General features: G+C 34.4%; 2 protein-coding genes across 2 annotated transcripts in view; one reads left to right on the top strand and one right to left on the bottom strand.

The window, feature by feature from the left end:
• LOC139489817 (uncharacterized) overlaps nt 1–22102 on the top strand; it is a 37085-nt gene extending 14983 nt beyond the window's left edge. The window contains exons 2-5 of the mRNA XM_071276663.1: nt 1144–1329; nt 4446–4607; nt 17282–17458; nt 20772–22102. Coding sequence (XP_071132764.1) covers nt 1144–1329; nt 4446–4607; nt 17282–17458; nt 20772–22003 — 1757 coding nt within the window. The 3' untranslated portion in view covers nt 22004–22102. The remainder of the gene's footprint in view (nt 1–1143; nt 1330–4445; nt 4608–17281; nt 17459–20771) is intronic.
• LOC139489445 (spermatogenesis-associated protein 20-like) overlaps nt 1–26247 on the bottom strand; it is a 243655-nt gene that overhangs the window by 31018 nt on the left and 186390 nt on the right. The window lies entirely within an intron of this gene.

Here is a 26247-nt window from a genome sequence, read left to right as displayed (position 1 = left end):
ATACAATTGTATTGAAATGATAATGAAAAGGCATATTAATTTGCACAATTGATGAAAAATTTGTAACATTTTGTTTTAAAAGATACAAGTGTATTACTTATTTTGATTAAACTGTTCCATATTTGAGAACCTGAATATGTAAATGTTTTCAATGTTTTTGTATGCCTTTAACGTTTTACGTGTGTTGAACTAATATTATTTTGTTAACTCCAATTAACTTTGGTTTCACGGTGTCTGTTAACCACTTTCGAGTGTTGTATTAAAGGTATTTTGTAAACTTGCAATGGGAGTTTCCCTCATGTTGTTCTTTAAACGTCTGACTTGCGTTGGCCCCATGTTGTTTTGTAAACCTTCAATGATCGCTCGCCATATATTGCTTTGTTAACATCTCATATGCGTGTGCCTCATGTCGCTTTGTTAACCGCTCACATGCGTATGTCTCATCCTGTTTTGTAATTCTAATTGAACGTTCGCCTCATGTTGTTTTGTTATGATCATCAAATAAGCGTTCCACTGATGTTGTTTCGTAAAATTCTAACTAATGTTCTTCATATCGCTTTACAACTTTCTATTGGGTGTTGGCCTTATGTCTTTTGTAAACGTTTTAGTCGCACTTCTCAAATACTTAATTAAACTTCTAATGATAGTTCGCCTGGTATTTAATTTAAACATCTATGAGCGTTTGTCTCCTGTTATTTTATAAAATTATCACGAGGGTTTGCCTCCTGTTATTTTGTAACATTCTGATGTGCGTTCGCCTGTTGATGTTTTGTAATTTTGTAGTGAGCGTTTGTCCATTATATTTTGTAAAATTCTTGTGATCGTTTGCCTTATGTTGCTTTGTAAACTTCCAACGAGTGGTCGTCTCATGATGTTTTGTAAACTTTAAATAAAAGTAAGTCTTATGTTGTTTTTAAACTTCTCAACTGCGATCGTCTATATTGTAGTCTTCGTAAAAGCTACTCTTAACAATGCAATGATGATTGTCGACACTTTGATAACTACATTAAATATAAGTTATTATGTCAAGATAAATAAGGCAAAACTAATAAAATGGGTAAAATTGTGTTAGAAAAAACGGACTTAGACTTAAGATCAATAATCCCCACATAACAGCTAATACAGTTGATCTTTTATTTATAGATCAAATAGCTTTCTCTGAAGCTACAATAACGACAACATGGTATGATTGGGGAGCATGCATACAAATTTATGGAAGTTTAGATCAAAACTGCAGAGGTACACAGACAAGAACAGGAATAAAAAAGGACAGTGAAGCTGATACTTATACACACATTTCACAGTCACAAGGCTGTTATCTTACACATGGTGAGTCGTTACAAATATATACAAAGGATACCGAAGAAACAATAAAAATTCATAAGATGGAGAGCGAATAACAAATAAACCCATGAAAAAAAATATTCGAAAGAAAAAGTCTAGAAAACATCGCATATAAAACTTTTTTTTTTAACGTTTCTCATATCTTTTGATCAAGTATTTACAGTAATAACAAAATATAATTACAGACATATTTTGATTTTTCTAATTCTGTTTCGTAATAAAGGTAATAGCAAGAACATTTATTAATATCATTCATTAGGTAGATAAGCCATCATTCACATATGAACGGTCAAGACAAGTATATATATATTTTTAGCTCACCTGGCCTGAAAGGACAAGTGAGCTTTTCTCATTACTTGGCGTCCATCGTTTATCGTCGTCCGTCGTCGTCTATTAGCTTTTACAAAAATGTTCTCCTCTGAAACAACTGGGCCAAATTTAACCAAACCTGTCAACAATCATAATTGGAGTATCTAGTTTACAAATGTTTCCGACGTTCCCGGCCTGCCAACCAACATGGCTGCCATGGCTAAAATTAGAACATAGGGGTAAAAAGCATTTTTTGGCTTATATCTAATATAACTAATTTATTCAGAGTGAATCTGACCTGAAATATAAATCTTCATCAAGTTTAAATCTATCTGCCCTGAAATTTTCAGATGAATCAGACAGTTGGTCTGCTGTCCCTGAATTAGTAATTGTAAGGACATTTTGCAGTTTTTGGTTATTATCTTGAATATTATTATACATAGAAATAAATTGTAAGCAGCAATAATTTTTGGAAAAGTAAGATCTACAAATAAGTCTAATGATCAAAATTGTCAATTGAACCCTTAAAGAGTAATTGTCATTGATAGTCAATTTAAAAAAAAATCGTATTTTTTTGTAATATTTTACAAACATCTTTTCCTCTGAAACAATATAGACAAATTCAACTAAACCTGGCCACAATCATAATTTAGGTATCTTGTTAAAAAAAAATATCCGATGACCCTGCCTGCCAACCAACATAGCCGCCATAGCTAAAAATAAAACATAGGGGTAAAATGAAAGTTGTGTCTATTATCTTGAAAACTGCTATGAGTAGAGAAAATCTAACAGAGTAAAAAATGTACAGAATGTTGAGATCTACCTTCTGTCTATTTAAGTGCTCTTTAACTTTGTATTTATTCGGCTTTTTAACTGATCTGAGCGTCACTGATGTAGACGAAACGCGCGTCTGGCGTATTAAATTATTATCCTGGTACCTTTGATAACTATATCAAAACAGTCAGATGACTTTTTATAGGAGTCAGAGCCCTTAAATGACAAATTTTATTATTATTTTTTTTATTTTTGCATATCAATTTGAAAACAATTACAGATATTTAGAAACTTAAATATACAAAACTGGTCAGTTCAACAAAATAACCAAATAAGTCAAACATGGCAGAAATCATCAGACGAATTTATTTAGTTATTGTCCTTTTTTGACGATTTCCACCAATTTCTGCTGTTTAAGGCTGATATATTAAAAAGTATGATACATAGAAAGAAACTGTCTATATCTACAAGACATTATCTACAAATCAATTAATATTGAAAAATTTTGAAGTTTTTCCGATTAGTTAGTTAGTCTAAAAAAAGGTTTCATTGTTTCATGCATCAATTGTAAACAAAAATATCAGGTCACAGACACCTTTCTCTTTTCTTTCTCTTTTTTATAATGAATTTCTTTTATTTGCACATGAACATAATAATAAGTTATACACACTTTATGCACAATAATTATAATATATAAACAGAAGATATTCAACATATTAGATAGACACAGCACAAATAGCTTGGTACACTGCAGAAAATGATTGCAGGACAAAGACTGTTTGGATATAGAATATATACAAAATATGTGGTGTCTGTGTTTATCTTTGTTTTTATGCCCTTCTGAGTCTTTTCTTGATAAACGAATAATCTAGAAAACATTATTTTTAGAACGGTATAAAAAAGGGATGAGATATCAAAGGTTTTTTTTATAATTTTTTAGCTTAAGGAGGCTCCTGGGTACAAAAATTTTAGCAAAAAATTAAACCTTTACTTTTTCATTACAAATTTATTTATTAAACTATTAGTTGTTACTATATGATATGGTACAAAAAACAACCCACAAAAATGATTTGGTTTTGCCCCAGATGACTTTAAAACTTGAAAAAGCTCCAAATTATCTCCCTTTGGTGCGAAAATGCCATTTTTTGGCCTTAAATTTGAAATATCTTTTTTAACTCATCGGTGACCTATATTTTTTATTATTGTTTTCAAATAAGCTGTACATAAACTAAATTATTGTAAAATTTAAGCAATTTCTTATATTAGGTTATTTTTTTATTTCGATATTTGATTTTTTTCTCCTAGTAGTTCAACAGAAAAAAAGGACATTCACAAAAATGTATACTTTTTCCAGAGGCAGATTTTAGCTTAAATGAACGGTGACCCCATTTTTTTATTTCATTTTCTTTTAAGTATATGATAAAGTTCATTTATGAAAAAATATAGCGAAATCCTATATTAGAAAAAAAAATCATTTATACCCAGGAGCCCCCTTAATTACTAATTCTAATAGGGAACGAAACACAAACCACACAACATTAGAGTTTTTAGTATTATAGAAGGATGAAATATACGTAGGGAAATAAACATTGTCTCTCTGAGTTCGGAATCGGATAAAACTGTTGTGTGAAAGATTTCTATGTGGTATGGGTTTTCCTCAATGTTGAAGGACGTACGGTGACCTATAGTTGTTAATTTCTGTGTAATTTTATCTCTTGCGGAAAGTTGTCTCTTTGGCAATCATACCATATCTTCCTATTTGTATATTCTAACGGGTTTATAATACAACTAGAAGTATATCAGTTATATATAGATATTATAGACATATTGTTATCTTACATGAAAGAGGATATTATTAAGTATATCATTTATATATAGCTATTATAGACATATTGTTATCTTACATGAATAAGGATAAGTATATCAATTATATATAGATATTATAGATATATTGTTATCTTACATGAAAGAGGATATGGGGAAATGCTCTCTACAAATAATTATTATTTCCGAATTAGATAAAATTGATGGCGGTTACACAACATGGAGTGAATGGGATGATTGCTCACATAAATGTAACCAAAGAACAAATAGACGCAGAACATGTCATAACCCCACACCATGCAATGGTGGTGAAGATTGTAGTCAGTTTGGAAGAGATACCCTAACAAAAGATTGCGGTGAGTAATTTAAAAAATAAAACTGTTGTCGGATACATGAATGTGAATTTAGCATAAACTTTTGAATATTTGCCAAATCCGGCAAAGTAAAACTTTCTCTCAGAAAAGTATAAACTCTGATACATAAAACTTCCTAAAAACGATTTTGCCCGGTTTGTAATTGTCATTTTGGTTTTATACAATGTTTGTTTTATATATAGCTCTCTGAAGTATTGAACAATGCTCTTTTTCTGATAAAAAGTAGTCCACTGGGTCTACGCCACTGCTGGTGGAGTTTTAATTCTCCGAAGGTATCACCAGCCCAGTAGTCAGCACGTCTGTGCTGACATGAATTATCATTGATATATTCATATTTATAAATTAACTGTTTACAAAACTTTTGAATTCTTGAAATCTATAGCTTTTCTACCTGAGGAATAGATAACCTTAGCTTTTTTTGGCAAGACGTTTAGGAATTTTTGTCCTGAATGCTCTTCAACTTCGTACTTTATTTGGACTTTTTGACCTTTTTTGGATTCGAGCGTCACTGGTGGGTCTTTTTTTAGACTAAAGGCGCGTCTGACGTAAACACAAAAATTAATTCTGGTATCTTTAGTGAGTTTATTTACAACCACTGGATATATACCACTGCTGGTGGTGTTTTAAATTCCCCGAAGGTATCACCAGCCCAGTAGTCAGTACTTCTGTGCTGACATGAATTATCATTGGTATGGTCATATTTATAAATTAACTGTTTACATAGGTTTTAAAATTTTGAAATACTAAGGATTTTATACCTCATGAGAAGATTACCTTAGCTGCATTTGGCAAAACTTTTAGGAATTTTGGTCCTGAATGCTCTTCGACAAAGTACTTCATTTGACCTTTTTTTTTTTTTTTTTATTCGAGCGTCACTGGTGGGTCTTTTGTAGACGACACGCGCGTCTGGCGTAAATACAAAATTTAATCCTTATATCTATGATGAGTTTATTTACAACCACATGCACAATGCATGTCGTGTATTAAACGCTAACGTATTCATCAGTTATTTCATCAAAAATGTATTCGAATTCAGATCTAAATATCTAACTGAACTCTAGCATTCAGCATACTGTTCTTATGTTTATTTTTAAAACACGTTCAGAAAGGATTTTGGTTAATCAAAGCGATAAAGACGCTCTAAATGACATTATACAACTCTGTCATAGAAATGACTGATGTGCAAATATACAAATAAAGATGACTTGTGTTGGAACTTGAATTGATTGACTGCTTGTTCGTGTTTAACGTCACTTTAAGAACTATTGACTTTATCGTGGCTGTCAGTATTTATTTGCGGACAAAACCGAACAGAAACACCGATACAAAAAATCACTCACTTTGACACGACATTCACCAATAGAAAATATTATTAACTTTGACACGACATTCATCGATAGAAAACTTCATTGCCCTTGATACGACATTTACCAATAGAAAAAATCATTGACTTTGACAACATTCACCGAAAGAAGACATCATTAACTTTGACACGACATTCGCCGCTAGAAATCACTATTGACTTTGAAAACGACATTCACGAATAGAAAACATCATTGACTTTGACACAACATTCACCGATAGAAACATTATTGACTTTACCACGACATTCACCGATAGAAAACATCATTGACTTTGACACGACATTCACCGATAGAAAACATCATTGACTTTGAAAACGACATTCACCGATAGAAAATATCATTGACTTTGACACGACATTCACCGATAGAAAACATCATTGACTTTGAAAACGACATTCACCGATAGAAAACATCATTGACTTTGAAAACGACATTCACCGATAGAAAACATCAATGACTTTGACAACATTCACCGATAGAAAACATCATTGACTTTGACAACATTCACCGATAGAAAACATAATTGACTTTGAAAACAACATTCACCGATAGAAAACATCATTGACTTTGACACGACATTTATCGATAGAAACATCATTAACTTTGAAATCGACATTCACCAATAGCAAACATCATTGACTTTGACAACATTCACCGATAGAAAACATCATTGACTTTGAAAACAACATTCACCGATAGAAAACATCATTGTCTGTGACAACATTCATCGATAGAAAACATCATTGACTTTGAAAACGACATTCACCGATAGAAAACATCATTGACTTTGAAAACGACATTTCACCGATAGGAAACATCATTGACTTTGACAACATTCCCCGATAGAAATTATCATTGACTTGGAAAACGACAGTCACCGATATAAAAACTTAATTGCCTTTGATACGACATTCACAAATAAAACATATCATTGACTTCGACAAGACATTCAACGAAAAAAACTTCATTGCCCTTGATACGACATTCACCGATAAAAAACATTATTGACCTTGAAACGGATTCACAGATAGAAAACATCATTAACTTTGACACGACATTCACCGATAGAAAACATCATTGACTTTGACACTACATTCACCAAAAGAAAACATCATTAACTTTGAAAATCATTGACTTTGACAACATTCACCGAAAGAAGACATCATTGACCTTGACACGACATTCACCGATAGAAAACATCATTAACTTTGACACAACAATCCCCGATAGAAAACATCATTGACTTTGACACGACATTCACTGATAGAAAACATCATTGACTTTGACACGACATTCACCGATAGAAAACATCATTGACTTTGTCACGACATTCACCGATAGAGAACATCATTGACTTTGAAAATCATTTACTTTGACACCATTCACCGATACAAAACATCATTGACTTTGACAACATTCACCGATAGAAAACATTGACATTGCCACGACATTCACCGATAGGAAACATCATTGACTTTGACAACATTCACCGATTGAAAATATCACTAACCTTGCCACGACATTTACCGATAGAAAACATCATTGACTTCAACACTACATTCTCCGATAGAAAACTTCATTGACTTTGACACGGCATTCACCGATGAAAAACATCATTGACTTTGACAACATTCACCGATAGAAAAAATCATTGACTTTGACACGACATTCACCGATAGAAAACATCATTGACTTTGACAACATTCACCGATAGAAAGCATCAATGACTTTGACACGACATTCACCTGTAGAAAACATCATTGACTTTGACACGACATTCACCGATAGAAAACATCATTGACTTTGAAAACAATATTCACCGATAGAAAACATCATTGACTTTGGCAACATTCACCGATAGAAAACATCATTGACTTTGGAAACGACATTCACCGATAGAAAACATCATTGACTTTGAAAACGACATTCACCGATAGAAATCATCATTGACTTTGAAAACATTCACCGATAGAAACATTATTGACTTTGACAACATTCACCGATAGTAAACATTGACCCTGCCACGACATTCACCGATAGAAAACATCATTGACTTTCAAAACGACATTCACCTGTAGAAAACATCATTGACTTTGACAAAACTCACCGATAGAAATCATCAATAACTTTGACGACATTCACCGATAGAACACATCATTGACTTGGACAACATTCACCGATAGAAAACATCATTGACTTTGACAACATTCACCGATAGAAAACATCATTGACTTCGACACGACATTCACCGATAATAAACATCATTGACTTTTTAAACGACATTCACCAATAGAAAACATCATTGACCTTGACAACATTCACCGATAGAAAGCATCATTGACTTTGAAAACATTCACCGATAGAAAACATCATTGACTTTGGAAACGACATTCACCGATAGAAAACATCATTGACTTTGAAAACGACATTCACCAATAGAAATCATCATTGACTTCAACACGACATTCACCGATAGAAAACATTTTTGACTTTGACACGGCATTCACCGATAAAAAAACATCATTGACTTTGACAACATTCACCGATAGAAAAAATCATTGACTTTGACACGACATTTACCGATAGAAAACATCATTCACTTTGACAACATTCACCGATAGAAAGCATCAATAACTTTGACACGACATTCAACAATAGAAAACATCATTGACTTTGAAAACAATATTCACCGATAGAAATAACGATATTCACCGATAGAAATCATCATTGACTTTGACAACATTTACCGATAGAAAACATTATTGTCTTTCACAACATTCACCGATAGAAAACATCATTGACTTTGAAAACAATATTCACCGATAGAAAACATCATTGACTTTGAAAATCATTGACTTTGACAACATTAACCGATATAAAACATCATTGACTTTAACACGACATTCACCGATAGAAAACATCATTGACTTTGAAAACAACATTCACTGATAGAAAACATCATTGACTTTGAAAATCATTGACTTTGACAACATTCACCGATAGAAAACATCATTGACTTTGACACGACATTCACCGATTGAAAACATCATTCACTTTGACAACATTCACCGATAGAAAGCATCAATGACTTTGACACGACATTCACCGATAGAAAACATCATTGACTTTGAAAACGACATTCACCGATAGAAATGACGACATTCACCGATAGAAATCATCATTGACTTTGACAACATTCACCGATAGAAAACATTATTGACTTTGACAACATTCACCGATAGAAAACATCATTGACTTTAACAACATTCACCGATAGAAAACATTGACATTGCCACGACATTCACCGATAGGAAACATCATTGACTTTGACAACATTCACCGATTGAAAATATCACTAACCTTGCCACGACATTTACCGATAGAAAACATCATTGACTTCAACACTACATTCACCGATAGAAAACTTCATTGACTTTGACACGACATTCACCGATGAAAAACATCATTGACTTTGACAACATTCACCGATAGAAAAAATCATTGACTTTGACACGACATTCACCGATAGAAAACATCATTGACTTTGACAACATTCACCGATAGAAAGCATCAATGACTTTGACACGACATTCACCTGTAGAAAACATCATTGACTTTGACAACATTCACCGATAGAAAACATCATTGACTTCGACACGACATTCACCGATAATAAACATCATTGACTTTTTAAACGACATTCACCAATAGAAAACATCATTGACCTTGACAACATTCACCGATAGAAAGCATCATTGACTTTGAAAACATTCACCGATAGAAAACATCATTGACTTTGGAAACGACATTCACCGATAGAAAACATCATTGACTTTGAAAACGACATTCACCAATAGAAATCATCATTGACTTCAACACGACATTCACCGATAGAAAACATTTTTGACTTTGACACGGCATTCACCGATAAAAAAACATCATTGACTTTGACAACATTCACCGATAGAAAAAATCATTGACTTTGACACGACATTTACCGATAGAAAACATCATTCACTTTGACAACATTCACCGATAGAAAGCATCAATAACTTTGACACGACATTCAACAATAGAAAACATCATTGACTTTGAAAACAATATTCACCGATAGAAATAACGATATTCACCGATAGAAATCATCATTGACTTTGACAACATTCACCGATAGAAAACATTATTGTCTTTCACAACATTCACCGATAGAAAACATCATTGACTTTGAAAACAATATTCACCGATAGAAAACATCATTGACTTTGAAAATCATTGACTTTGACAACATTAACCGATATAAAACATCATTGACTTTAACACGACATTCACCGATAGAAAACATCATTGACTTTGAAAACAACATTCACTGATAGAAAACATCATTGACTTTGAAAATCATTGACTTTGACAACATTCACCGATAGAAAACATCATTGACTTTGACACGACATTCACCGATTGAAAACATCATTCACTTTGACAACATTCACCGATAGAAAGCATCAATGACTTTGACACGACATTCACCGATAGAAAACATCATTGACTTTGAAAACGACATTCACCGATAGAAATGACGACATTCACCGATAGAAATCATCATTGACTTTGACAACATTCACCGATAGAAAACATTATTGACTTTGACAACATTCACCGATAGAAAACATCATTGACTTTAACAACATTCACCGATAGAAAACATTGACATTGCCACGACATTCACCGATAGGAAACATCATTGACTTTGACAACATTCACCGATTGAAAATATCACTAACCTTGCCACGACATTTACCGATAGAAAACATCATTGACTTCAACACTACATTCACCGATAGAAAACTTCATTGACTTTGACACGACATTCACCGATGAAAAACATCATTGACTTTGACAACATTCACCGATAGAAAAAATCATTGACTTTGACACGACATTCACCGATAGAAAACATCATTGACTTTGACAACATTCACCGATAGAAAGCATCAATGACTTTGACACGACATTCACCTGTAGAAAACATCATTGACTTTGACACGACATTCACCGATAGAAAACATCATTGACTTTGAAAACAATATTCACCGATAGAAAACATCATTGACTTTGGCAACATTCACCGATAGAAAACATCATTGACTTTGGAAACGACATTCACCGATAGAAAACATCATTGACTTTGAAAACGACATTCACCGATAGAAATCATCATTGACTTTGAAAACATTCACCGATAGAAACATTATTGACTTTGACAACATTCACCGATAGTAAACATTGACCCTGCCACGACATTCACCGATAGAAAACATCATTGACTTTCAAAACGACATTCACCTGTAGAAAACATCATTGACTTTGACAAAACTCACCGATAGAAATCATCAATAACTTTGACGACATTCACCGATAGAACACATCATTGACTTGGACAACATTCACCGATAGAAAACATCATTGACTTTGACAACATTCACCGATAGAAAACATCATTGACTTTGAAAACGATATTCACCGATAGAAAACATCATTGACTTCGACACGACATTCACCGATAATAAACATCATTGACTTTTTAAACGACATTCACCAATAGAAAACATCATTGACTTTGACAACATTCACCGATAGAAAGCATCATTGACTTTGAAAACATTCACCGATAGAAAACATCATTGACTTTGGAAACGACATTCACCGATAGAAAACATCATTGACTTTGAAAACGACATTCACCAATAGAAATCATCATTGACTTCAACACGACATTCACCGATAGAAAACATTTTTGACTTTGACACGGCATTCACCGATAAAAAAACATCATTGACTTTGACAACATTCACCGATAGAAAAAAATCATTGACTTTGACACGACATTTACCGATAGAAAACATCATTTACTTTGACAACATTCGCCAATAGAAAGCATCAATAACTTTGACACGACATTCAACAATAGAAAACATCATTGACTTTGAAAACAATATTCACCGATAGAAATAACGATATTCACCGATAGAAATCATCATTGACTTTGACAACATTCACCGATAGAAAACATTATTGTCTTTCACAACATTCACCGATAGAAAACATCATTGACTTTGAAAACAATATTCACCGATAGAAAACATCATTGACTTTGAAAATCATTGACTTTGACAACATTAACCGATATAAAACATCATTGACTTTAACACGACATTCACCGATAGAAAACATCATTGACTTTGAAAACAACATTCACTGATAGAAAACATCATTGACTTTGAAAATCATTGACTTTGACAACATTCACCGATAGAAAACACCATTGACTTTGACACGACATTCACCGATTGAAAACATCATTCACTTTGACAACATTCACCGATAGAAAGCATCAATGACTTTGACACGACATTCACCGATAGAAAACATCATTGACTTTGAAAACGACATTCACCGATAGAAATGACGACATTCACCGATAGAAATCATCATTGACTTTGACAACATTCACCGATAGAAAACATTATTGACTTTGACAACATTCACCGATAGAAAACATCATTGACTTTAACACGACATTCACCGATAGAAAACATCATTGACTTTGAAAACAATATTCACCGATAGAAAACATCATTGTCTTTGACAACATTCACAAATAGAAAACATCATTGACTTTGAAAACGACCTTCATCAATAGAAAACATCGTTGACTTTGAAAACGAAATTTCACCGATAGAAAACATCATTGACTTTGACAACATTCACCGATAGAAAACATCATTGACTTTGACAGCATTCACCGATAAAAAACATTGACCTTGCCACGACATTCACCGATAGGAAACATCATTGACTTTGAAAACGACATTCACCGATAGAAAACATCACTAACCTTGCCACGACATTCACCGATAGAAAACATCATTGACTTCAACACGACATTCACCGATAGAAAACATCATTGACTTTGACACGGCATTCACCGATAGAAAACATCATTGACTTTGACAACATTCACCGATAGAAAAAATCATTGACTTTTTGACACGACATTCACCGATAGAAAACATCATTCACTCTGACAACATTCACCGATAGAAAGCATCAATGACTTTGACACGACATTCACCTATAGAAAACATCATTGATTTTGACACGACATTCACCGATAGAGAACATCATTGACTTTGAAAATCATTGACCTTGACAACATTCACCGATAGAAAACATCATTGACTTTGACACGACATTCACCGATGGAAAACATCATTGCCTTTATCACGACATTCGCCGATAGAAAACATTATTGACTTTGACACGACATTCGCCGATAGAAAGCATCAATGATTTTGACATGACATTCATCGATAGAAAACATCATTGACTTTGACTCGACATTCACCGATAGAAAACATCATTGACTTTTACACGACATTCACCGATAGAAAACATCATTGGCTTTGAAAATCATTGACTTTGACACGACATTTTCTGATAAAAAACATCACTGACTTTCACACGACATTCACCGATAGAAAACATCATTGACTTTGAAAATCATTGACTTTGACAACATTCACCAATAGAAAACTTCATTGACTTTGACAACATTCACCGATATAAAATATCATTAACTTTGACACGACATTCACCGATAGAAAACATCATTGAATTGTCACGACATTTACCGATAGAAAACATCATTGACTTTGAAAATCATTGACTTTGACAACATTCACCGATAGAAAACTTAAATGACTTTGACACGACATTCACCGATAGAAAACATCATTGACTTTGACACGACATTCACCGATAGAAAACATCATTGACTTTGAAAACGACATTTACCGATAGAAAACATCATTGACTTTGACAACATTCACCGATAGAAAACATCATTGACTTTGACAACATTCACCGATGGAAAACTTCATTGACTTTGACAACATTAACCGATAGAAAACATCATTGACTTTGACACCACATCTACCGATAAAAAACATCACTGACTTTCACACGACATTCATCGATAGAAAACATCATTGACCTTGCCACTCCATTCACCGATAAAAAACTTCATTGACTTTGACAACATTCACCGATAAAAAAACATCATTGACTTTGACAACATTCACCGATAGAAAACATCATTGACTTTGAAAACGACATTTTCCGATAGAAAACATCATTGACTTTGAAAACGACAGTCACCGATAAAAAAAACTTCATTGCCCTCGATACAACATTCACCGATAGAAAATATCATTAGCTTTGACACGACATTTACCGATAAAAATCTTCACCGAAGAAAACTTCGTTGACTTTGACACGACATTCACCGATAGAAAACATCATTGCCTTTGACACGACATTCACCGATAGAAAACTGCATTGACTTTGACACGACATTCGCCGATTGAAAACATCATTGACTTTGAAAATCATTGACTTTGACAACTTTCACCGATAGAAAACCTCATAGAAGTGTTGTATGCGTTGTATGAGCCCCAAAACTCGCGACGCGAGCTGTGCGATGCGCCGACGCTATATTTAGGCCTGAACGTTGATGCCATAGTTGACTCTGAAATATAGGGGTATGACTCACAGGCCGACGCCATATTTAGGCCTTTGCGAGGACGCGTGCGCTATAGTTGGACCTGCGCGCGGACGCGAACACTATATTTTTGCCTTTGCGCGGACATCGGGACACCAACTCCATATTTGGACCTGAAATCGGGAAGCGAGACGTTATAGTTAGACCTGCGCTCGTACACGCACGCTATATTTGGGCCTCAGCACGGACATCAGAGTTGGACTTGATATGGGGATGCATACATAACATGACCTAAGGATATGACTCACAAAAACGCCGTATGTGGGGGCAGAGGCTATAGTTGGGCTTAGGCGCGGACGCTGTACCTTAATGTTGGACCAAGCTACCCTCCATGGTGGACGTTACGTCACACCATAGAAAGTGGTGTTCGGATAAATTTGTCTCACACTTCCAGATATCAGATCTGGTTCAGGACTTGAGACCTGCTACATATACATGTAGGTGGTTTAAGATTATTTTCTTTTCTTTTCCTGTTTTATTATTTATTTCTTTATTTTACTTTTTCATTTTGTTTTTCCTTTCTTCTTTTTTTTTCTTTTTTTTTCAGTTTTTTTTTCTTTTTTTTTAACCAAATAGGGCTACTAGTTTGCTTTCATTCTTAATCAAGCCAGTGGATGAAAAGGTGCTGATAATGTCCTTCATCTCCAGTCCTCGTCATCTCAATTTGACGTAATAAATACAATACAGGCCGCAGGTATTTGAATCATCGGGTTGAATTTTATTGCCTTGGTCCGTTTCTGTGTGTGTTACATTTCAGTGTTGTGTCGTTGTTCTCATCTTATATTTAATGCGTTTAACTCGATTTTAGTTTGTTACCCCGATTTTGTTTTTTGTCCATGGATTTATGAGTTTTGAACAGCGGTATACTACTATTGCCTTTATTTAGCAGCCGTATATTTCTCTATTCTTTATAGTTTAGCAGTCCATATTTCACTATATTTTTTTATCATCTTTCTTTATTCTTTGTCTATTAATATCCATTAATCTCTATTTTTCATTTATATTCTTTATTTATGTATGCCTATTATTCTCTAATTTATAAACTCCATCAAAACTCGTATATAAAAATAGATAGATTAAATACATTGTTCGTGTATTTTTGGAGATAAAAATCAATTACGGCTAACTATATAGATAGAATTATGTTATATGAGAAACAATTTTTAATGTCCCATTTGGGGTGAAATTTTAATGATATAAAATTATATATAAGTGGTTCAAAATGATTTGGAAATTAATACTACTGAATATTTATACGGCTGATAAGATAAGAAACCACACACAACACTGTACACCTGTAAACATACTTAACTTATTGAAAGAAAGTGTATAAGATACTTTTTAATTACCAGATTTGCTCCATTCTTTTAGATAATCATTTGGGATAAATTTTAATCATGACCATATAATATAAATAAAGTGGTTCAAAGAAGTATAAAAGCAATAATACTGAATGTTTCACGGATGTCATGTTTATAAGATAAGAAATGGAAAAACATCAAAAACCATAAATATTTCATGTCACAGACGATATTTCTATAGTTGTTGCTTATGTCCGTTAATTAGGAGCAGATAAAATAGTGTACACCTGTAAACACGTTATTGAAAGAAAGTGAATAAAGATACTTATTTTAATCACCAGATGTGCTTTATCTCTTCTTCTAATTATTTCAGGTGTCATTTTAATCAGCACCATATGATATTAATTAAGTGGTTGAAAGAAATCGAAAAGCTTTCACGATTGTCATGTTAATAAGATAAGCAATCCAAAAACCAAAAAAAAGAAAAAGACAAACATTTTATGTATTGATATCAAACATTTGAATCCGGCAATTATCTTTACACGTGCATCTATTTATAGTACCGCCTACTGGATTGATTGACAGTTTATCTGAATAATATAAATAGTATATCTTCTTATTCTTACAGTTGTTATAAGCATGTATAAGCAGTTACTTATTTAAGTGGTAGAACTTAGTCTTTCATTGAAGTCCGATCTGTCTCCATGCAAGGTTTGTTCTGGTACGAAGACTGTAAACGCGCCAGATTTATGTACAATAAAATCATCATATATAGATACCTTGATTTGTGTTAACGCCAGACGAGCGTTTCGTCTTCAAAAGACTCATCAGTGACGCTCGAATTCAAAAAATAAATTCGCATCCACTTTCAGGGGTGTGACGTAACGTCTACCTTGGAGGGTAGCTTGGTCCAAGATTAAGGTATAGCGTCCGCGCCTAAGCCCAACTATAGCCTCTGCACCCACATACGGCGTTCGTGTGAATCATATCCTTAGGTATGCATCCCCACGTCAAGTCCAACTCTGATGTCCGTGCTGAAGCCCAAATATAGCGTGAGTGTACGCGCGCAGGTCTAACTATAACGTCTCGCGTCCGCGCGAAGGCCTAAATATGGCGTCGGCCTGTGAGTCATACCCTTAGATTTCAGATTAAAGTATGGCGTCCACGCTAAGGCCCAAATATAGCGTCCGAGTTTTGGGGCCCATACAACGCATAGTTTTACAACACTACTCCTCATTGCATTTGACATGGCATTCACCGATAGTTAAACATCATTTACTTTGACACGACAGTCACCGATATAAAACATCATTGGCTCTGAAAAAAAAATCATACAAATCAAATATTTAACGCGTTTTATTTTAATTTGACTAGGACCTGTGGCAGGACAATGGAGTGAATGGGGAGCATGGGGATCATGTGTAATGCCTGCGGGTTCTGGCACTTACGGAACTGGTACCTATCAACATTCCAGAAAATGTGATAATCCGGTTGATATTTGTGGTGGCGATTATTGCATAGGAATTAATCAGACTAAAGGAAATTGCAGAGGTAAGGTATATAAGTACTAGTAGACATTAAATTTGAAATTCGACAACCATGTCAAATGATATAGATTAACGGGACTGATTGTTGCACTAAAATATTTGTTTCTTGAAAAGATATAATTTGAATAGACTAGATTAGATTAATGAATTTTATAACAAATATCTACTGAAGTGTAAAAACAAAGTAAAACACTATTTTTTTTAATTCATTCACATCAAATTGATTAAACGTTCCAGTGAGGTTATAAACTTATGAAATCAGTAAGAAAATACAAAAAGAATCTAAATAAAATTCAAATTTGATGAACTCCAAAAAGGGCCAGACTTCTAGTGTCCTGCTATGTGCGCACCAAATATAGACTTTTATTCTATCATACATTAATAGGTATGATCATGTCGTTTTCATTGAAGAATGTTGAATTCGTAAATCTTATTTTGTCTACAAATTATTTGAAAAAATCTCAAGGAACCAAGATCTGGACAATAGTGACCTTCCTGAAATTGAAAAACAAAATGTCATCACACTTAGATAGTGATCATTTTTACTAAAACAGATTGTGGCACAATGTTTCAAACAACAATCCGCGAATTGAAAAACCTTGGAAATCCTCAAAATACCTTTGATGTTTTTACGTAAAGTTCAGTGGGGAAAAAAGTCTATAAGAGTCAGAAAGAAAAACGATTAACAATAAAATATTACAAGGTGAGGCGACCGTGGTGAAGGTAAATCATATATCATCTCTTTCCCTCTCGCCTTCTCTCTCCATAATGAGTTTAATATCCCAACAGGACATGGCTGCAGATACATTCATCTCTCATAACAACTACATGTACTCGAAGTGATAAGTCAAGCTTAGGTTACACTATCTCTGTTTATCTTACCCTCTATACATTTCTAGGAATATGATTGGTTAAAAGCAACCGCGTGTATATCCCATATTAGGTTAGTAGGCGGGGCTTATTTCAATACACGGTTTGTAGTGGTGTAACGTCCATTTAAAAAACCAGATGCTCCGCAGGGCGTAGCTTTATACGACCGCAGAGGTTGAACCCTGAACGGTTGGGGCAAGTATGGACACAACATTCAAGCTGGATTCAGCTCTAAATTTGGATTGTGATTAAATAGTTGACACAGCATAGGTTTCTGACACAGAATGAATGTGTTCTAATGAACTTAAAATTTTTGTTTTCTCTTAGAGCAATTCACTATGCTGTTGAATATTAATCCTCTCAAAAAAATGTTTGAAGAAATTTTCTTTTTATTTATGAAATTTCAAATGAGAAAAATTGAACCTAATTTTTTAATCACATCCCCCTTTCCCTTATTCCAAAACTAATCTCAATTAAAATATTCTAATGGAGTTTGCAACAATAACTACTCATTTAAATACATCATAAAATGTTAAGATGTAAAAAAACTGCTTGTTATCACTGAATGGTAAAGATTATTTAAATTTATCAGTTGGTAGTAAAAAGTGAATATACATTGTATATTGTATATAACAAAGATTTAAGTTGATTCTGGACAAAGAAAGATAACTCCAATTAAAAAAAATTCTTGCAATAAGATATTTCTTGCTTACTATTCTGAACAAAGAAAGATTACTCTAATTAAAAAAAAATTTGCTATTTCACAATATTGTGAAATTAGATATTTCTTGCTATTGCACAATACTTAATATAATAATTTTAGATCCTGATTTGGACCCACTTGAAAACTGGGCCCATAATCAAAAAACTAAGTACATATTTAGATTCAGCATATCAAAGAGGCCCAAGAATTTAATTTTTGTTAAAATCAAACTTAGTTTAATTTTGGACCCTTTGGACCTTAATGTAGGCCAATTTGAAAACGGGACCACAAATGGAAGAATCTACATACACAGATAGATTTGGCATATCAAAGAACCCCATTTATTCAATTTTTCATGAAATCAAATAAAGTTTAATTTTGGACCCAGATTTGGACCAACTTGAAAACTGGACCAATAATCAAGAATCTGAGTACATTTTTAGATTCAACATATCAAAGAACCCAACCGATTCATTTTTTGTCAAAATCAAACTAAGTTTAATTTTGGACCCTTTGGACCTTAATGTAGATCAATTTGAAAAAGGGACTAAAAGTTAAGAATCTACATACACAGTTAGATTCGGCATATCAAAGAACCCCAATTATTCAATTTTGATGAAATCAAACAAAGTTTAATTTTGGACCCTTTGGGCCCCTTTTTCCTAAACTGTTGGGACCAAAACTCCCAAAATCACTACCAACCTTCCTTTTATGGTCATAAACCTTGTGTTTAAATTTCATAGATTTCTATTTACTTATACTAACATTATGGTGCGAAAACCAAGAAAAATGCTTATTTGGGTCCCTTTTTGGCCCCTAATTCCTAAACTGTTGGGACCTAAACTCCCAAAATCATTACCAATCTTCCTTTTGTGGTCATAAACATTGTGTTTAAATTTCATTGATTTCTATTAACTTAAACTAAAGTTATTGTGCGAAAACCAAGAATAATGCTTATTTGGGCCCTTTTTTGGCCCCTAATTCCGAAACTGTTGAAACCAAAACTCCCAAAATCAATCCCAACCTTTCTTTTGTGGTCATAAACCTTGTGTCAAAATTTCATAGATTTCTATTAACTTAAACTAAAGTTATAGTGCGAAAACCAAGAAAATGCTTATTTGGGCCCTTTTTGGCCCCTAATTCCTAAAATGTTGGGACCAAAACTTCCAAAATCAATACCAACCTTCCTTTTATGGTCATAAACCTTGTGTTAAAATTTCATAGATTTCTATTCACTTTTACTAAAGTTAGAGTGCGAAAACTAAAAGTATTCGGACGACGACGACGACGACGACGACAACGACGACGACGACGACGACGACGCAGACGACGACGCCAACGTGATAGCAATATACGACGAAAATTTTTTTCAAAATTTGCTGTCGTATAAAAACAACACGGTGTTGAGGAAAAATATTCAAGGTTTCAACAGACGAAGACATTGATAATAAACGATTAAAATAAATTCATAAAACCCATTTAAAGCTAACAAGTTATTATTGTTGGCATTTGTTTTTTGTATAGACCAATGGAAGTAGGTTCTTAATACTAACGGCATGGAAGACTTGATGACTTTGATAGGCCACTAGTCTAAATACCACACGTTAAGATAGTCGGTAAGATTAATTCGTAATCCCAGTCAACTATTTGTTTTGTCAATGTCTTATGTGTACCTTATTATATGCAATAGTGCATCTATTTTGTAGATCTCAAAGTTCATTTAAACAAATAAATTGTTTTTCAGTTGTACCGCCATGTCTAACATACCAAATGTTCAGCGACAAATTTCTTAAGATAGACAACCCTTTGGCCATTTATACCTCAGCACAAGTAAATATATATCTTCTGACGAAAAATAAGTGTACAACGGCAACTATAATTCACACTTATTTTGAATTATACAAGATAACAAACATTACTGATGATAGTCATACAGGTGTACAGGTTGGAGTAAAACAGTCGGGTGTTAAGTTCAAGTTTGACCCACGAGAACATGAAATAGGATACTACCGTTTGTATGCAAGAATAGGATATCCTGAAAACATGGCTCACTGGATGGAAGAATCAATGTTTGTAAAAATAGAACAACCCCCACCTCATGCATTTATAAAAGGTGGAGCCGGCAGGACTATTGGTCCAGGAATCGCCTACTTTGACGCTCGTTCTGTGTCATATAGTTTAACGAATGGCCCCGGTGATCCTTCTGGGCTCGTTTTTTCTTGGAGATGTCTCAATTTTGTAACACATGATATTTATAATCTACTGCAATTTAATATTGACCCAATATTAGCGTTTAAAGATATAAGTAACTTTAAAAAGAAATGGTACGAAACTAATTTTGTTCCGTATATAGAAAACAAAGTCGCATTCATCGATGGCTCTGCACTTGACCCCGTTGTAAAAAGTGTAAAGAATTCTAATTCTCGTTGCATGTATGGAAGTGAGTTTTACGTCAAGGCTAAACCTGACAAATATCCACCAGCGAAAAAAGAGAAAGGCGATAAAACAGAAGCTTCCTCAACTTCCCCAGCGACAACATTTGTAACAATGACAACTACAACGGACACAACTATACATGAGCCAACAACAGAAGAGACAACTACGCCAGTTTCTCTTTATGATCGGATACCTTTGACAAGATTTTTTGATATTGACTTTATGTATGAAATGGAGTCAAAACCTAAATCTGAATTGAATGACACACAGTATGTCCTGCCTTTTCCAAGAAATTACACACTCGTTGTAAATGAAATGCTGGAATTTCTTAATGATTTATATGGTGAAGAGTTTGATGATTTTCTGCACGATACAGACGACTTTTTTGAAAGCTTATCGGATAGCTCATTGACTCTTGATAGTTTGTATAGATTAAGTAATGTCACTGGGTTGCCTGTAAGTGCGAATGCTGCATTTTTTAAAGATCTACTTGAATGGCTGCAAAATGCAAATGTATCAAAAGAATTTGCATATGTGTGACAAAAATGCATTTTAGGCATAAGACAATATTTGTAATTTATCGTTGAATTGTTATCCATAATAAATTACCCGTTTGAACAATGCGTTAACGAATAATACATATAAAATCAGTCTTTTATCCTTGGTTGTTAGGAGACGCGTTAATTGTTGCTAGGGTGCTCTCTTCGAGGTCCGCGCTCTTGGTATATAAAGACACCGATTCATTGCAAGTCGCTCTTTTATTAATTGGCCGTCGACGGATGAACATCGGAAAGTGAATACCAGCCAATAAAGTAGTTTAAAAGGAAAGTTTGTAAACCTAGTTTGAGTTGAAAGCTTGTGGTTTTGAAGCAAGCGGTTTTTGAAGTCTTTACGATTGTTGCAAGCTACCGGGTTGTTCCGATACTGTAATTTCCCTCGGGAATGGTCGCAGTCCCTCGAACAGGTGGTTTGTAAAAGTCTGGTGACTTTGGTGCTTCGGAGACTAAGTATTACTATTATTGCAAGCTACCGCGTTGTTCCGAAACTGTAATTTCTCTCGGGAATGGTCGCAGTCCCTCGAACAGATAGCTTGTAATAATCTGGTGACTTAGGTGCTCCGGGGACTAGGTGCTTCAAAACTAGTTGTCTCAGGAACTAGGTGCTTTAGAGACTAGTTGTCTAAGAGACTGGGTGTCTCAGAACTAGGTGTTTCAGGAACCTAGGATTTTTGAAGCTTATTCTTAAGTTTAATATAATTGTTTGTCAAATCAGTTGGGACCTCGGAGTCAGTGAAAGGATCAAGGATAAATTGAGGTTCTAGTTTTCAGACTACTTTTTGATACAAGGTTATTTGTGTAAATAGTGTTATTTTTTTATTAAGTTTCAAAGTTGGTCTTGTAGTTTTAAGTAAAGCCTCCAAGTTGTAGTTGGGTTTTTGAGTTAATTAAAAGATTGATATTGGAGTGTCTCAGATTCTGTGAAAACGGATACGAACATATAGTTCATAAGCCAAACACGTTACAAAATTGGTTAGCAGCGGTGGGATCTGAGAAACTTCAATATTATATGTAAATAATCACATTGTTTTATTGTCATTATTTCCTATTCGTTCTTAATTGCAAGAAGCAACACACTGTTTTGTAAATATATTGATTGTCAAATTGTTTAATAAAATATTTTTGGAAAATTGTTTAATTTATTCTTCAAAATATGTCCCGAACATACAGAGAAGATAAAATGTTGTATGACCCTTACAGTGTCGAAACAAGAAATTTGACCAGGGAGTTAGATAAATTAAACAAGGAAATAGAGTGCTTAAGATCTAAGAGTTTTGAAAATGCCCCAGACTTTGCTCAGTCAACCCCTATTAGTCAAGCAACACGTCCAAGACAATCTGACTCTGGAATTGCTTCAGTTAGAATTCCAAACCTCGACTTTGGTACAGGCAGCAACATACTCCAGAGTACACACGTTGGGGTAGGGGCTAAGACAAAAGTTATGCCACGGCCTGAAATACATAATAAAGATATTCCCGATTCTGTAAAATTAGCACCAGAAATGAGAACTTATTCAGATTCTGTTCTTGAGACAAATTTTGTAACTGAGAGACGAAAGAAAAGTCTACAAAAACCACAAGACAAATTAGGTGCATATAGGGGAGACAACAAAAACAAAAATATTATAAAACCCGCTACGTTTGATGGACAGGGCTCATGGATAGATTACAAATCTCATTTCGAAGCTTGTTCAAGTATAAATGGATGGACAGATACAGAAAAGGGTTTGTATTTGGCAGTTTCATTGAGGGGGCAAGCTCAGGGGGTACTAGGAAATCTACCAACAGATAAAAGACAAACTTTTATAGAACTTGTTAGGTCTCTTGAAGAGAGATTTTCGCCTGCCAATCAAACGGAGTTGTATCGAACACAACTACGGGAGCGTCGTCAAAAAGCTTCAGAAAGCCTTCCCGAATTAGGTCAGGACATAAGACGCTTGGCGAACCTTTCATATCCAACAGCCCCAAATGACGTTAGGGAAACTCTAGCTAAAGAGCAATTTGTAGACGGGCTCATGAGTGTGGACATGAGACTTAAAATTAAACAAGCTAGACCTGCCGACCTGAATGACGCAGTTCGGCACGCTGTTGAACTAGAAGCTTTTAATAAGGCTGAAATAAAGCGGGAGGAAGGGAAAGGTTATTTAAGAGCTACAAATACAGATGTAGACACCACTGACATTAGCGAGAAAACAGTAGAGCTACTTAAAAACATGCAGACAGCTTTGACTGATCTGCAGCAAGAAGTAAAAGCTTTGCAACAAACTCAGGGAAAAGGGTGGTTTCCTTTTAAAGGTAATTCACAATTTCAGAATCGTAAGAAACGTGGATGTTTCAACTGTGGAAAATTTGGACATTTCAAAAAAGATTGTCCCGAAAGTAGTGTGAAAAGGGAACGTTCAAACTCCCAAAACCTACCCGAAGTTTCACATGAAAAACAGAACGGTGTAATAGGAGTTAACAAATTAGCAAATGAGGCTGGTATGTTTATAGAGGCTAAGGTCAATGGTTGTAAAGCAAAGATGCTTATAGACACAGGGGCGACAGTATCCCTTATTTCAAAAAAGATGTTTGACAGTATGAAATCTCAGGTTCTGTCACCAATGGACAGAGAGATACTGACTGCAAATGGTTCTCCCTTAACTCTGTTTGGGAAAACTATAATTGACATTGACTTAAATGGACATGTTTGTTCAAACATTGCTGTAGTAGCAGACCTAAACGTAGATGGTATATTGGGAATAGACTTTCAAAGAAGCCAAAATTGTGTAATAAATATTACTAAAGGTAGCATTTGGGTACACGGAAGAGAGAACCGTTTACATTTTGAAGGTCAGATAGGCTGCTACAGGGTAGATGTTGCAACAACTATAAAACTGCCTCTTACTAGTGAAGTAATGGTGTCTAGAAACATAAAAAAGCCTGTTATACCAAAGCCAGAAGTTGGTATTATAATTATGAATAAAGATCAAGAGAAGAGCAAGTTGATATGCTACCAGTGTAACAGACGGTATAAAAAGACAGCATATCATAGACGTCATATGACAAGGTGTCACCAGGGTAATGGTGCTGAAAACTTTGAGCTACCAAAAGATCAAGATGCAACACACGACAGTGGAAAAGAGATTCAGATCTTGTAGAGTTGAAGAACTTGGCCAATAATGACGAAAACAGTCTGATACAAGAAAAAGTTGTTAGAGAGCCCAAAACAGATGTGGAGACTGTTAATAAAATGTGTCTTAAAACGAGGAGCACAATAAGACCGTCAGGACCAGTGAAATTTGTGGCTCCAAGAAATGAAAAATCACTTGATCTTTTGAAATTTCTCGAAACTGTTAATAGATATATTGGAAATAATAAAGAATCAAAACACACAGTTCAGGAAGAATTTTCTATATTTTGTTGAGTTTTAATTGGTAATTGAGATAGCAATGTTTGGTTGTTGTTTTTTATAAAATATTATTGTTATTGTAACTGTTGAGGTCTGTTGAAATACACTCAGCAAAGAGAAAAAAAATATATAGATATACATGTAGAGTCCGTCGGACGGGGACGTTAAATCCGAGGCCCCATGTACATGTAAAAGACCCCTCCTGCAGATTTCGTTAAGAGTAGGCTCCTTGGGGCCGCTGCAGAGGCAAAATTTGTTGTGGACATTTTAAACTTATTCTTTGGCAGTAACGCTCAACATTACAGACGTTATAATAGAAAAAAAAGTATGTTAGTCATGCGAGGACGCATGAAATCGGAGGCGTGGGTAATGTGACAAAAATGCATTTTAGGCATAAGACAATATTTGTAATTTATCGTTGAATTGTTATCCATAATAAATTACCCGTTTGAACAATGCGTTAACGAATAATACATATAAAATCAGTCTTTTATCCTTGGTTGTTAGGAGACGCGTTAATTGTTGCTAGGGTGCTCTCTTCGAGGTCCGCGCTCTTGTTATATAAAGACACCGATTCATTGCAAGTCGCTCTTTTATTAATTGGCCGTCGACGGATGAACATCGGAAAGTGAATACCAGCCAATAAAGTAGTTTAAAAGGAAAGTTTGTAAACCTAGTTTGAGTTGAAAGCTTGTGGTTTTGAAGCAAGCGGTTTTTGAAGTCTTTACGATTGTTGCAAGCTACCGGGTTGTTCCGATACTGTAATTTCCCTCGGGAATGGTCGCAGTCCCTCGAACAGGTGGTTTGTAAAAGTCTGGTGACTTTGGTGCTTCGGAG

The sequence above is a fragment of the Mytilus edulis genome, chromosome 9 (assembly GCF_963676685.1).
Source record: "Mytilus edulis chromosome 9, xbMytEdul2.2, whole genome shotgun sequence".
Lineage (NCBI taxonomy): Eukaryota > Metazoa > Mollusca > Bivalvia > Mytilida > Mytilidae > Mytilus > Mytilus edulis.
This window is presented reverse-complemented; position numbering and strand designations above follow the sequence as displayed.